Source organism: Penaeus japonicus, unplaced genomic scaffold (genome assembly GCF_977035675.1).
Source record: "Penaeus japonicus unplaced genomic scaffold, GWHDUDI00000001_assembly GWHDUDI00000032, whole genome shotgun sequence".
Lineage (NCBI taxonomy): Eukaryota > Metazoa > Arthropoda > Malacostraca > Decapoda > Penaeidae > Penaeus > Penaeus japonicus.
The window spans coordinates 703,704-718,703 of NW_028234434.1; the positions used below are offsets into that span (position 1 = coordinate 703,704).

Genomic DNA, 15,000 nt, shown 5'->3' on the forward strand with positions numbered 1-15,000 from the left:
TTTACACCGAGTACAGTGCAGGAGAGAGTGGTTGCGAGAGGTGCTTGTTGTCTGTCGAAGGAGTTTAAGTATATGTGATCGTATGGAGGATTGTGTCGAGGGTTTATAAAGAGGACTTTTGTCTTTGTCGCGTTAGTTTTGATAAGCCACTTGTACTCCCATTTCGAGACTTTGTCGAGCTCGTCATTAATTCGCCGGACGACACCGGGCAGCGAAACATGTCTAGCTAATTGCGTACAGTCGTCAGCGTAAAGAAGCGTCAGTGAATCGGGGTAAATGGGGTCGGGGAGGTCATTTGTGTATAAGATGTATAGTGTGGGGCTGATTATGCTGCCCTGAGGTACACCTGCGTGCATGCAAATGGTATCCGAAATGTTACCTTTGAATTTTAACTTAAGCTTTCTATCATCCAAGAAGCTGCATAACAGCCTCTTGGTGCACACTGGGAAATTAATTTAGTGCACAGCTTGTACTTCAGGCCAGCATGCCAGACCGTGTCGAAGGCTCGCTCCACATCTTTTGTCACGAGGACTGTCTTCAAATGTCTGTCCTTATTGTTTACACAATAAGACGTCAGTATGTTCAGTACGTCTTGCGTCGAGCGATGGGAGCGAAAGCCAAATTGTTTTGAAGAAAGTAAGTCATTGTCTTCAAGATACCGCCTTAGTCGGGAATTTATGATCTTTTCAAAAATTTTACCTAATGTCTCGAGTAGACTAATTGGGCGGTAATTCTTGGGGTCAGATAAGTCTTTTTGTGGCTTAGGGATTAGGGCCACCAAAGCAGTTTTGAAAGGTGAGGGATAGTAGCCAGAGGCTAATGAAGTATTGTACAGGTGCGTCATAGCTCGTAAAACGTTGTCGGGAAGATTAATTAATACGTCTCGTCCTATCTGTGAGGAGCCTGGAGCTTTTCGAGGTGTTCTCTTAATGATTTGTTTTACCTCCTCCAGCAAAATGGGAGCACTGAGTTCGCACGTGTCGTCCAGATTACCCAGGTGGATAATCTGCTCTGGTTCTGTTTCTATCCTGTTGTTCTGGCTCCAGGTGTTAATTAAATTTACGTTATCGTTTGCAAAGGGGATAGGCTGATGAGGATAGAATACAGTTTTCCAGTGATCATGAAAAATTTTAATAACATCCACGGGATCTGAATATTGAATGTTGTCCTTGAGGAGGTGATTGAAGGGAGGGAAATTACTACCTTTTAATTGGCGGATCTTCTGCCAAAATTCCCGTGGATTGCGAACTCTCGTTGATTCTACTTTAGTAATTAAATTATGCCAAAAAATTTTGCGGTCGTTATCAAAACTATCGATGACGTGGTTTCGTAGGATAGTGAGGTCCCACCTCACTCGGTGCAGACTATTTAAATTATGAATGAAACGAGTCCTAAAGCAGGTCAGAAGACGCTTTGTTCTCTCAGAAGGATGAAAGGATATTCTGTCCTTGTATCGCTCCCTGGGGATGGAGCGAAGCATGGCAGCAGAAATCCATGAGAAGAGATGATGCCAATGCCTATTTATTTCGAGGGAATTTTCCCCATCAAGGTTAAAATCAAAATCTTCTGCTTCTAAAAATGATTTGAAATCGTCCCAGTTTGCTTTTTTGTACCGGAATGACGGTGTTTCTTTGTTTTGTATAGGTGACATAGAAAGTTTGATAATCATGGGTATGTGGTCCGAACCGATGTTCGGGCCAGGTTGTATGTGTGAGTGGTAGGCGAGTGCCGCCCTGTTCCCGAAAACGAGATCAGGACGACCCTTACCTCTGCTTGTATATACGGTGTGGAAGTCGGGTCCGATGTAGTGCAGTGTTTTTGTTTGGAAAATAGACAAGAGCTGTCTACCGTGTGCGTTGTTGTTTGTGTGGTGGAAGGCGTGATGTGCTGCGTTGATGTCACCGGCAAAGAAAACTGGGAGGTTATTATAGCTAAATAGCTTGTTAAAATCGGCAAGAGGTAAATTTGAATTAGGTCTGATATAAGCAGTGGCAATCATTACAGGGCCTTGTTGCGTGAATAGCTTTACAGCCATGAAGTCAGGATGAATGAATGGCGGTGAGATGAACTCGAAATGGAGGGTGGATTTTATGAGAATACAGGACCCTGTATACAAGCCGTCTTGTGATTGTCTCGATGTGTAGCCGAAGTGTTTAATAGCATAGGAGTTAGTAATAGAGGTAGAGTTTAAAAGAACAACATCGGGACTTTCCTGTTCTAAAAACTCGTAAAAAATGTTCCGGATGTTAAAAAATGACCTTACATTCGCTTGTACGATCGTCAGCATACCAATCAAGGAGAGTGAACGGTCTTAGGCTTCACCTTGTATGGCGTCTGTGGCTCCCGGAAGCGAGAGCGGGAGCGAGCGCGCCCGTGGGGCGACAGCTCGGCACCCTTGCCCAGGTGGGCTACTCTGGCGAGCTCGCCAGGGTCAGGAAGTGACTCCTGAGAGTGGGAGACGCGGAAGTCTCGGGAATCGGCGGACCAATTCCCGATGCTCCCGCGTTCCCCGAGTGTTCCCCTGTCAGGGAGAACTGGTCCCGCCCCTGCCAGGGGGGCGGGACACGCAGCAGCACCCATGTCGTGCACGTCAACGTGCTCGACATCGATGCTGCTGTTGGAGGAGTCCGACAGGATGGTGTTGTCGTGGACCCCGGAGGCCGGGAGCGACGGGTCTTTTCTGTCTTTTTTGGTGTGTTTGTTTAGTGGTGAGATTTGTTTGCGTTTCTGTTCAGGTGTGTTAAGGGTAGTTTTTTCATGTTTAGTTTCTCGTTGTTTACGTTGTGGGAGTGGCTGTTGTTCGTGAGAGGTAGAGGGCTGTGGCTGTGAAGTGGGCGCCACTCTATCTGTGTTTGTGTTTGTTTGTGTGTGAACTTCAGGTATGTATAGGTTCTCGTGTTCGAAGATCTCCTCGGGAATTACTATGCTCGGGAAACCGTTTTTCTGTAGGAGTATAGGGACGATGTTTGCGAATTTTTTGGCGTTGTATCTGGCGGCAATCAAGGCCACATGGAGTATAGCTTGTATTTTCGGGTCGGTGTTTGGAGTGAAGGTGTTTGTCTGAGGGAAGTGAGGCTGGGGCGGCATAGCTCTTCCCGAGGGAATCGCGGTGTTTGTTTGTGTTCTGGAGGGAGTGGATGTTTGTAAGGGTCGTGTTGCTGTTGCGTATGTTGTGTTATTGTTTTGTGTTTTTAGTGCTTGTCGTTTATTTTTGATGATTTCTTTTCGTGTGGGGCAAGACCCGCTGACGGCGACGTGCTGTCCACCACAATTGCAACATTTGGTGGGCTTGTTGCAATTGGCAAAGAAGTGACCTTCTTCGCCACAGCGACTGCACCTGGCTTCGAGAGTACAGGTGTGTTTGAGGTGATTGTATCTGTAGCACTTCAGACACTGGTCAACCTGAATAAAACACTCAGGTTCTATGTTGTAAGGGGGGACGGATGTGTGGAACATCACGATCCCACGAGATAGGAGTTTCTGTGCCTCCTCGGGCGCAGAGCATCGGATCTTCACGATCCGGGACTCGGGTGGCTTGTAGACATCCACCACAGTGACGTCATTCATGGCTGAAACCTCGGCCTGAATAGACTCGGCCGATCGTGGTAAGATGGTCTTATCGACCTTCTTTGCCACGACCGTACACTTTGCCTTGGTCTCGGGAGAAGGAAGAGGCTTAAAGCCTGCGGCCGCGAGTTTCCTCTGGCCATCGGTCGTCAGGAAGGGAGTCAGCTGTTCTTGCCTAGCAACAACAACCTTGTAACCATTGTGAACTTTAATGCAGTGAGTTACGGCTACCTCTGTTATGGTGAAGATTTTCTGGAGGGCCACCTCACAGGAGATGGGCCCCCCAGAATATGCTAATTTGATCATGTGACCCATGATACCATAGCTCGAGGATGATGGATGATGGGAAAAAAGGGGGGATGGAGGCTAGCAAAGCTAATCAAAATGACAGGACTTGGTAAGATGCGGTTGTGGAATCAGAAAGTTCAAAGCACACTGTGAAGTTGAACCGTCTTTGTGTGTTAGGGCCGGGCAGGCACAAGGCCCTGTCAGGCGGGTATAATAACCCTTATATGCCTGACCGGATCCCTCGCAGTAAGACAATCCACTACACAGTGCGTCGCGAATTATTTACGTGTTCTCTGAACAGGTAAATAATTCGCTAGCTGCAGGCAGGTATTGGCGAGTATCCAGGGATACCACCAAGGGCCAGGTCAGGCTGTTAGCGGAGGATCAGCGAGTGTCAAATCTCTTCTACGAATAATCCGCTTACAACAACTAAAAAACCTTGGATCTAAAGAAGGTCCAGAGAGCCCTCTGGCCATCGGTCGTCAGGAAGGGAGTCAGCTGTTCTTGCCTAGGAACAACAACCTTGTAACCATTATGAACTTTAATGCAGTGAGTAACGGCAACCTCTGTGATGGTGAAGATTTTCTGGAGGGCCACCTCACAGGAGATGGGCCCCCCAGAATATGCTAATTTGATCATGTGACCCATGATACCATAGCTCGAGGATGATAAAATTGCATCATCATCATCAACTTGAAGGGAAGACCCGTTGCCGGGGGGATGGAAGACGGGATAGGGGAAGGATAAAGGGGGGGGAGAGAAAGATGATAATAGTGAGAGAGAAAGAGCCGGGGCTTGACCCAGCACGCAGGGTAATAGTTGGGGAGATAGCTGACAGGGCGGTGGAAAGGGGGAAAAGGTCGGGGGAGGAAGCCCCGCGCCATCTGTACACACTGTTTACCTGGCCAGGTGAGCCGCGCGAGCGGGCCCGGCCAGGTAAGAGGTGTACTCGGCTAACGAGGGTGGAGGGGAAGGTGTGGAGGCGGTCTCTCGGGCGCCATCTGCGGAACCACCGTGCGCAGCCCTTCGGCCGCGACTACCGTGGTTCCCTCGGCTAACCTTCGAGACAGAGGATGAAGCACGAGTGCGAGCGCGAGAGGCTATCCCCCCCGCCCGCGTCGAGCGAGGATTTCTCCTCGTCGGCGGCAGGACTTCCGGGGTGATGTGCTCTGGCGCTCGTCACCACGTCGGGATTATCAACACTGGCCGTGACACCTCCTCCCCGGCTCGCGAGTTGTTCACTCCTTCCGTTAAAGGAGCCGCGGTCATGGCACGGGTGCAAGCGGCAGGTGTCACGTGACGGAAATCCGAAACCAGTGAGATGTGAGGTAAGGATTAGGATGTGGGTCACTCACGGCACGAGAGGATAATGAGATGGGGGTGAGGTCGAAGTACAGTAACTCATAGAGGGGTGAGGGTGGGGGTGGGGGTGATAGAGAGGAGAGTGGGAGAGGTTGGGTGGCGGGTGAGGGTGGGGGTAGGGTAGGAGGGTAGGGCTCCCAGGACAACAACAACTAAAAACCTTAAATAATTAAAACGAACTAAAAGTTAAAAAACATAAAATACAAACGAAAAACTAAGTAACATAAACGAGAATAAAAGAACTAATAAAATGAACTTAAAAAGCACAAACTAAAACATGAACTGATAAAATGAACTAAAAAATAACGCAACTAAAACGTCGAAAGCGACGAGTAAAAAGGTAAATAAAAGGCGAGGTGAGCGAACAAGGTAAACATTGGCGACGTAAACAAAGTCGCGAGCGAGTACACACCTGAGGTCCGCAGGTAGCGAGCCTCAGTTGCCACGTCGGGAATAATTCCACGAGGGAAAAAGTCCCGACGCGGCACCCGAGGCCAGCCAATCACGGGCCGCAGATGCTCCCTCACCCACGACAGTTGCCAATGTTTACCGTGTGGTGCGTTTGGACTCGCAAACGATAAAAACAAACTTAAAAAACGTAAGGATGGGGGGAGGGGGGAAGGTGAGAAAGACAGAAGGAAGTGTGAGAAGTAAACAAAGGTGAAAGTGTGCTGCCAAGCTAGAAGACTGGCTCCACGTCCTCCGACCAGTCCAAAGAAAAGAGATCACGGCCTAGACCGCTCCTCCTCCCCTGGCGGAAGGCGTCGAGTCGCTCGATCCAGTCGGGCGAAAATGCACGAAGTGTGTCCAGCTGTTTACACACCTGCCTGCGCCAACGGATGTTAAGAGGAGGCACAGATGCCCGCTCGTGCAATCGTGATGATAACACGAATTCGTCCCAGCTCACACTATAGATCCAACGGAGTGCTTTGTTCAGTATTACTTGAAGTTTGCGTTTGTTTGTGTGTGCAGCGAGTGTAAGTGTGAGTGGAGAGTATGTGAGGAGTGGAAGTATGAGTGTTTTGAGCAGGTGCAGCTTGGTTCGCGGGGCAGCACATCGGAATCGAAGAAGCGATTGTAAGCTCTTTCTAGCCAACGCGGCTTTTACGTTAATATGATTGTGAAAACGAAGCATATAATCGAAAGTTACACCGAGCACGGTGCAAGAGCGTGTGGTTTGGAGCGGTGCTTGTAGTCTGTCGAAAGAGTTTAAGTGTATGGGATCGTAAGGAGGATTGTGTCTTGGGTTTATAAAGAGGACTTTTGTTTTTGTCGAGTTAGTTTTGATAAGCCATTTGTGTTCCCATCTCGAGACGATGTCAAGCTCGTCGTTGATTCGTCGGACGACACCTGTCAACGAATCATGTCTGGCCAGGTGAGTACAGTCGTCAGCGTAAAGTAACGTCAATGAATCGGGGAATATGGGGTCGGGAAGGTCATTTGTGTATAAAATGTATAGTGTTGGGCTGAGTATGCTGCCCTGAGGTACGCCCGCGTGCATATCAATGGTGGCCGAAATTTTGCCTTTGAATTTTAATTTAAGTTTACGGTCATCCAAGAAGCTGCATAACAGCCTCTTGGTGCACAGAGGAAAGTTGAATTTAGTGCACAGTTTGTACTTCAGGCCAGCATGCCAGACCGTGTCGAAGGCTCGCTCCACATCTTTAGTCACGAGGACTGTCTTTAATTGTCTGTCCTTATTGTTTACACAATAAGACGTCAGTAAGTTCAGTGCGTCTTGCGTCGAGCGATGGGAGCGAAAACCAAATTGTTTGGAAGAGAACATGTCGTGATCGTCAAGATACCGCCTTAGTCGGGAATTAATAACTTTTTCAAAGATTTTACCTAACGTCTCTAGTAAGCTAATAGGGCGGTAATTCTTCGGGTCGGTAAGGTCCTTTTGTGGCTTAGGGATAAGGGCCACCAAAGCAGTTTTGAAAGGTGAGGGATAGTAGCCAGAGGCTAATGAAGTGTTATAAAGGTACGTCATAGCACGTAAAACATTGTCGGGAAGGTGAATTAACACGTCACGTCCGATCTGAGAGGAGCCTGGAGCTTTTCGAGGAAACCTCATTATTATTTGTTTAATCTCCTCCAGCAAGATGGGAGCACTGAGTTCGCATGTGTCGTCCAGATTATCCAGGTGGATAATCTGTTCTGGTTCTGTTTCTATCCTGTTGTTATTGCTCCAGGTGGTGATGGTTTGAAAATGTTCATTAAAAAGGGGGTGGGGTTGATGTGGATAGAATACAGATTGCCAGTGGTCGTGAAAAATTTTAATTACATCCACGGGATCCGAAATAATATTATTATCCTTGATGAGGTGACTAAAAGGGGGAAAGTTACTGCCGCGAAGTTGGCGGATCTTCTGCCAAAATTCCCGTGGATTGCGAACTCTCATACCTTCTGTTTCTTTAATTAAATTTTCCCAATGAATTTTGCGGTCATTATCAAAACTATCTATGACATGGTTTCTGAGGATAGAGAGGTCCCACCGGACTCGATGTAATCGATGCAAATTTTGAATAAAACGATTTCTGTAGCAGGTCAGGAGACGTTTTGTTCTCTCAGAGGGATGAAATGATTTGCGTGTTTTATAGTGCTCCCTTGGTATGGAGTGCAGCATAGCAGCTGATATCCACGCAAAGAGATGATTCCAGTGCCTATCTATTTCGTGGGTATTTTCCCCATTAAGCTCAAAATCAAAATCTTCTGCTGAAAGGTAATTTTTAAATTCGTCCCAGTTTGCTTGTTTATACCGGAATGACCGAGTTTCTTTGTTTTGTATAGGTGATGTGGAAAGCTTAATGATGACAGGTATGTGGTCCGACCCGATGTTCGGACCTGGTTGTACGTGTGTGTGGAAGGCAAGTGCCGCTCTGTTCCCGAAAACGAGATCAGGGCGGCCCTTGCCTCTGCCTGTGTATGACGTGAAGAAGTCGGGTCCTATGTAGTGCAGTGTTTTTGTTTGGAAAATAGACAAGAGCTGCCTACCGTGTTCGTTGTTGCTTGTGTGGTGAAAGGCGTGGTGATTAGCGTTCAGGTCGCCGGCAAAGAAAACTGGGAGATTTGTGAAGCTAAAAAGCTTATTAAAATCTGCTAAAGGTAAATTTGAATTAGGTCTGATATAGGCAGTAGAAATCATTATAGGGCCTTGCTGGGTGAATAGCTTTACAGCCATGAAATCTTGATGAATGAATGGAGGTGAAATGAACTCGTGATGGATGGTGGATTTTACGAGAATGCATGACCCTACAAACAATCCGTCTCGTGATTGTCTTGACGTGTAGCCGAAGTATTTAATAGCATAGGAGTTAGTAATAGAGGTGGAATTTAAAAGAACGACGTCAGGACGTTCCCGATCTAGAAAATCGTAAAAAAGATTTCTAATAGCAAAAAACGATCTTACATTCGCTTGAACGACTGTTAGCATACCAATCAAGGAGAGTGAGCGATGTTAGGCTTGACCTTGAAAGGTGTTTGTTGCTCCCGGAATCGATGAGAGCGAGGACGAGTGTCTCCCGTGGGAGACGTCTCGCCCTCTTTGCCGGGCGCGAGCTCGGCCGGGTCAGGAAGGGACTCCTGGGAGGGGGAGACCCGGAATTCCCGGGAATCGGCGGACCAATTCCCGATACTTCCGCGTCCCCCGAGTGTTCCCCTGTCAGGGAGAACTGTTGCCGCCCCCAGAAGGGGGGCAGGCAAAAGGGCTTCCCCGAGATCGTTCTCGGGAGCGAGATCGATCTCGAGGCAGCCACTGCTACTGTCGGAGTCCACGATGGTGTTATCGTGGACCCGGGGAGCCGCGGGCTCCGGGAGCATCGGGTCTTTTCGGTCTTTCTTCTGGTGCATGTTTAGTGGCGAAGTATGTTTGCGTTTGTGCTCGGATGTTTTTGTAGTGTTTTCTTGTTCAGTTTGTTTTTGTTTGCGTTGTGGTTTGGGGGTGTGTAGCTGTGTGTGTGAGGTAGAGGGCTGAGGTGATGTCATGGTCGCCTCTCTGACCTCAGTGTTTGTGTTTGTTTGTGCATACTGTGGAATGTATAGGTTTTCGTCTGTAAAGATCTCCTCAGGGATCACAATGCTGGGGAAACCGTTTTTCTGTAACATGATGGGGAGTATTTTGCTGAATTGTGTGGCGTTGTATTTGGCTGCTATTAAAGCAACGTGTAGTATGGTTTGTAGTTTTGGGTTGTTGTTAGGTGTAAGTGAGGTGTGGGGGAAGTGAGGTACAGGCATTGTGGTACCTGAGGGGATGTTTGTTTTGTTTGTGGTAGGTGTACTTGTTTGCAAGGGTTTTGTGATTGCTGCGTATGTCGTCGTGTTTTTGTTTTGTTTAAGTGTTTGTCTTTTCGTCTTAATTATGTCTTTTCTCTTTGGGCAAGACCCGCTAACAGCGACGTGTTGCCCCCCGCAATTGCAGCACTTGGTTTCTTTGCTACAGGTAGCAAAGAAGTGGCCAATGTCACCGCACCTGCTGCATCTCTGCTCATATTTACATGTATGTTTAAGGTGATCAAGTCTGTAACACTTCAAGCATTGATCTACCTGAACAAAGCACTCAGGCTCTATATTGTAAGTTGGGACGGACGTATTAAACATCACGATCCCACGAGTCAAAAGCTTCTGTGCTTCCTCTGGCGCCGAGCATCGAATCTTTACGATTCGTGACTCGGGCGGTTTGTAAACATCGAGGACATTGACATCGTTCATTTTCGCTACCTCGGCCTGGATGGCTTCGCACGATCGTGGCAGGATTGTCCTGTCGATCTTTTTTGCCACGATCGTACATTTAGCCTTCGTTTCAGGTGAGGGCATCCGCCCCACCAGGTATTGTAGCGCGTCACCTCCGTCTCTGTAGCGGCGAGGCGGCGGCATCAAAGGCGCGCTTATCTCGACTGACCGCCGTGCAAACACAAGCAAGCCCCCGCCTTGTTAACGGCAAAAAGTCAGGTCACGGAACTTGTCAACTTGCTTGCTTCTGTCTTTACTTACCACTGTTGCACGATAAGGCCACGTGACAGCCGAATCTTATCGTTACCTGTCATCAAAGGTGTCGTAGCTCTGGCCTTGTTTACACAGTGGAAAGGGGCGGAGTCAAACGAGGGTCTGGCAGCCACACGCCGCGCCGCTGGGGACCGGCCGCTCTGCTATAAATTCAGGGCTTAGGGGCGCGGCAATTTGAGGAGGACATCTGAGAAGAACGAGGACGAGGAGGACATCAGAGGAGGACTTTTTGAATCTCAAGGAGGAAGACTACAACAGGGCAGCAGCAAGCAGCCCATCTGTACCTCCCGCGACGCTCGCGGAGTCAGGTCACTCTAAGAGGGTGACATTTATGCCGACCTCACCTGACACACCTGCCTCCCTTACCTGCGAAAATTCATCCCAAGTGGGTGACAATTAAGCAGACCTCACCTGTCGCACCTGCCTCCCTTACCGGCGAGACACTCATCCTAAGTGGGTGACAGTGACAACCATCACCTGGCAATCACCTGCAGTCTCACCTGTTGCTGATATAGGTTATCATTATAACCACCTGATATTCTTTGATAAGCTTACAGCCAAGAGAGCTCCGCCAGGTAACCGCGGTTTGCCGCGACCCTGGCCAGGCCTTCTCTGGCAGTTAGTGCCCTTTACCCCAGAACACTACCCTTGTAACTTGTATCACCCATCCTCGGCGCCCGTCAGCACACCGTTGACAGGTGATACAAGTTGCAGGAGCCGACTTTTTGTTCGCTTTTTCTCCTTCTCACCACTTCTCTCTTCCGGGCACTTGGAAGGACCTGCGGGGGTGACATCCCCTTCATTCGTCCTGCCAAGGAGCGCAGCCCCAGTTCCCCTTGTAGCAGGCTTGGGACCAGGGAGTGCTTCCACGTGTCGAGCCACGATTCCCCTGGCACGTGACGGATTTGCGTCACACCGCCAGGTAGGAGGGGGGGCGCAGGCTAGGGACACGGGAGGCCTCCATAAGTCTCCAACTGCTAGTGAGTAGGGGTAGGAATAGGTCCCTGAAAAGGGCAGCTTGGCATAAAGGGCTGATCATCTCTTCGACTGGCAGATACCAAGCTTCTGCTGGGGGGATTTGTACTCACCCTGTTTATTGCCGAGCTTAGGCAGGATTTTTTCATTTGCATTTTTATTTTGTATTGTATTGTAATATGTAACTATGCCTCGTGTACGCCTCAAAGTCAGGGGGACTCTAACTGAGCAACTCAGGTTAGAGATCTCCAGGATCCTCTGTAACAACGATATCATTCTGACACGACTCCACGCCAGCCAAGATGGTTACATTGCACAAGTCGAATCAGAAAACGATGAGAGCAAGATCTTCGACGAAGTCACCAAGAGAGAACTGCAAACGAAGGACTGCCACCCTGTTATGTCCCCAGATAAACGAGCCAAACATACGCTAGTTCTTAAAGGCGTCGACGAGAGCATTATGAAAAAAGACCCCACAGAGATCGCTACAGAAATCGAGCGAACAAACAACCACCTGAAGGTAGAACACGTGTATGTCATGACGAACGTGAACTACGTGAAAGTAAGGCTCAACACAATCAACAACGCTAATAAAGTGAAGGAAACAGGCCTGAGAATATTTTCGTTCTCGATTACGCCAAGGCAAATCGAGTTCGAAAGATTTACAGCCATTAATCAGTGTATGCATTGTTATGAATACACTCATAACAAAAGCAAGTGCCCAAACAAACAAAACAAATACTGCTCCGAGTGTGGAGAAACTGGGCACACTTACACTGAATGCAACAACAGCAACAAGAAATGTCTCAGATGTGGAGGGAGCCATCGCACACTAGCAAATAAGTGTCCAGAAAGACAGAAAATAATAAAAGAGACAGAAGTAAAGAAAAACGAAAGGGCGATAGCAATGGAAAACAAAACCTATAGCGCAGTAGCCAAGGCAGCAGTGAACCAGACCCTGTCGACAACAAAAGAGACAATAATAAGCTCACTAAAACAATCCACGCCCATGTCACCACAACCAGTAATACAACTGCCAAACAACACATCTCTTGAGATCCTCACAGTCCTCATCAATGCTCATTTAACCTGTCTAAAAGAACCTGGCAGCGATTACAACAAGGTTGCTAACAGGGGACTAAGGAGAGCAGGCTTACCAGAGGTGACACTGGAATCCGATGCAGACTCAGCAGGCATCCTGAAGGTCATCGCTCCCCCTCAACCTCACCCCCACATAAGCAGGGAAGCTGCCTCATCCCAGGAGAGCTTACAATCTCACTTCCAAGCTCTGGACCAGCATGACCGACTCCTCAGTGAACCCGAAGATATGGAGGAGCACGAAATAATAGCAAGTGGTCACACACAACCACAACAACAACAACTATCATACCTGCCTCCAATACAACCAACCTACCTCGCAGCCAAACAAAAATCGTCGCCACAGATGGTGAGGAAACAAACAAAACAAAAAAGCCAGACAACCCAAGCAGCAGCTCTCCCTGCTGAGCAAGCTACAAAAACACTCCCGGATGGTATACCATCAGAACCGTCAGTGCTCGGCCTCCGACTGTATGCGTATGACATCAAAAAATACCAACAAAGCAGTCGCAAGTCACTCGGAGACGAAATCCGAAAAGGAACAATCAAATATACGTACAGCAACCCTGCATACCACTCGCCAGAGCAGGACATGAAGATCCTAAAACATCTGAGACAGGGAGATATTGAGGTAACACCTGGCATGATAGAAGAAAGAAGGAACATAAATAAAGTGAGAAACGGGTTCGAAGAAACTAGGGATAGACCAGAAGAGAGCATTAAAAAGAAACCCTGATATGACAAGGCTAAGAATCATACAGCACAACGTCTTACACTGGAGTAAAGAAAGAGCCAATGAACTATCAAATATGTACAGAATATTCGATCCAGATATTATCTTAATCAACAGCCACGGCATGAAAGAAACAGATCGAATCAAAATATACCCATACAACATCTACCAGAGCAATAAAACAGGCGAGCTAAGTGACGGAGTCGCAATTGCAGTGAAAAGAAACATCAAACACAGAGTAACTGACGATTTCCAATCGGAATTCCTGAGTATCGAAGTTGACACCAACATAGGTCCAATAATAATAGCAACAGCCTATCTTCCCCAAGAAGACCGCATATGCCCGAGGCTGACATCACACGGCTTTTAAGAACTAATAAGCCAATGTACCTACTGGGAGATCTAAATGCTCGCCACAACATCCTGGGCAACAATGACAATAACCAAGTAGGCAACAGACTTGCCAGGCACGTGAACCACGGGCAAGCAGTGATAATTGGGCCTCATTTCCCAACTTTTATAACCAACAACAGTGCCACAACACCAGATATCATCATTGCCAATAAGTATGGCACACTGAGCACGCTCGCAACACCAGGAGATGCATCAACCAGCGATCACCTTCCAATTCAGTTCACGCTATCCACGTCACCGATAATGGTACAGACGCCACCACGAACAGATTACAGGAATGCTGACTGGGAGAAGTACCGCAACATACTCAGCAACACCCCCACAATGACATTGCAAAACAAAGGCTATGAGGAGATAGATAAGGCCACCGCAGCTTGGTTCAATGAAATAACATCCGCAAAAGAACAAAGCATACCAAACAAACAATACCGCACAATCCCGCACCATCGGACCAATGCGCAACTCAACAACAGCAAACGAGAATATCAGATTCTCAAATTACAAGCTGAAAGGCATGGCTGGAACCAAAATACAAGACGTCAATATAGGCTGCTACAAATGGTAATTAGAGAACAAACAAAAGAGCTGGCACAAGAAAACTGGGGAAGATTAACTAGAGAACTGACTAAATATACGAAAGACCCAGCAATATTTTGGAGTAAACTAAACAGACTGATGGGAAATAACAGCACCCACTCTCCATATATATATGATGCACAAAATAATAAAATTTACGATGCCGTAAAGAAAGAAAAGATCCATAACAAATATTGGACGAAAGCCTTCAAAATAACAGATGAAGAGAACCAGCATTTCAACACACAGTTTGAAGAAACCATACAAAGAGATCTTGCACGGTTTCCAAACAAACTGACGCCATATCCCAACATCAATACAAATAGACTGTCTGGCGAAAATCTCCTGACAGCTCCAATAACAAATGATGATGTCAAGTCAGTACTAATAAAAATGAAAAACAAAGCCCCAGGCAAAAGCAAGATAAAGAAAACAGATATCACTCATCTCCCAGCTAACATGATATCAAAACTGACCAACATATTCAATGCCAGTCTGTCGTCAGGCTACTTCCCCAAAATATTCAAGCAAGCAATAATTTGCCTCATCCCTAAGCCAGGAAAATCACCCAATAGAGTAGAGAATTTCAGACCAATCTCACTCCTCGAAATACCTGGGAAAGTACTGGAAAAGATCATAAACAAGAGGCTGCTCACATATATGGAAGACGGAAGCTTCCTCAATGACAACCAATATGGATTTAGACAGAGCAAAGGTACAACAGCTGCAATTGCAATTGCCTATGAACAAATTGCAAACACACTAGCTGACAAACAACAGTGTAATATAATACTAAGAGACGTCTCAAAAGCCTTTGACAAAGTCTGGCACGATGGTCTAAAACATCGTCTGATAGACATTCAGCTGCCAGACATCATGACAAAAACTCTCTGCAGCTTCCTAAACGGCAGATCGGCTCAAATCAGGCTTGGGGAACATCTTGGAGAGCCGATAAGCCTCCTTAGTGGAGTTCCTCAAGGGAGTGT

At 47.4% G+C, this 15,000-nt stretch overlaps 2 protein-coding genes across 2 annotated transcripts; both read right to left on the bottom strand.

Annotated features, from left to right (window-relative positions):
• Nucleotides 1-1,394: 1,394 nt before the first annotated feature.
• Nucleotides 1,395-4,047, bottom strand: LOC147467934 (uncharacterized). Its single transcript, XM_086556255.1, has one exon. It carries the CDS (start codon nucleotides 3,880-3,882, stop codon nucleotides 2,293-2,295), a length of 1,590 nt encoding a protein of 529 aa, XP_086412381.1. The 5' UTR covers nucleotides 3,883-4,047; the 3' UTR covers nucleotides 1,395-2,292.
• Nucleotides 4,048-8,645: 4,598 nt separating this feature from the next.
• Nucleotides 8,646-10,089, bottom strand: LOC147467935 (uncharacterized). Its single transcript, XM_086556147.1, has one exon. The coding sequence runs from the start codon at nucleotides 10,087-10,089 to the stop codon at nucleotides 8,656-8,658; it is 1,434 nt and encodes a 477-aa protein (XP_086412273.1). The 3' UTR covers nucleotides 8,646-8,655.
• Between the last annotated feature and the right edge of the window lie 4,911 nt (nucleotides 10,090-15,000).

Bases quoted from the DNA above. Each gene is read 5' to 3' on its own strand.
- LOC147467934 (XM_086556255.1), bottom strand. From the start codon at position 3,882: ATGGGTCACATGATCAAATTAGCATATTCTGGGGGGCCCATCTCCTGT.
- LOC147467935 (XM_086556147.1), bottom strand. From the start codon at position 10,089: ATGCCGCCGCCTCGCCGCTACAGAGACGGAGGTGACGCGCTACAATAC.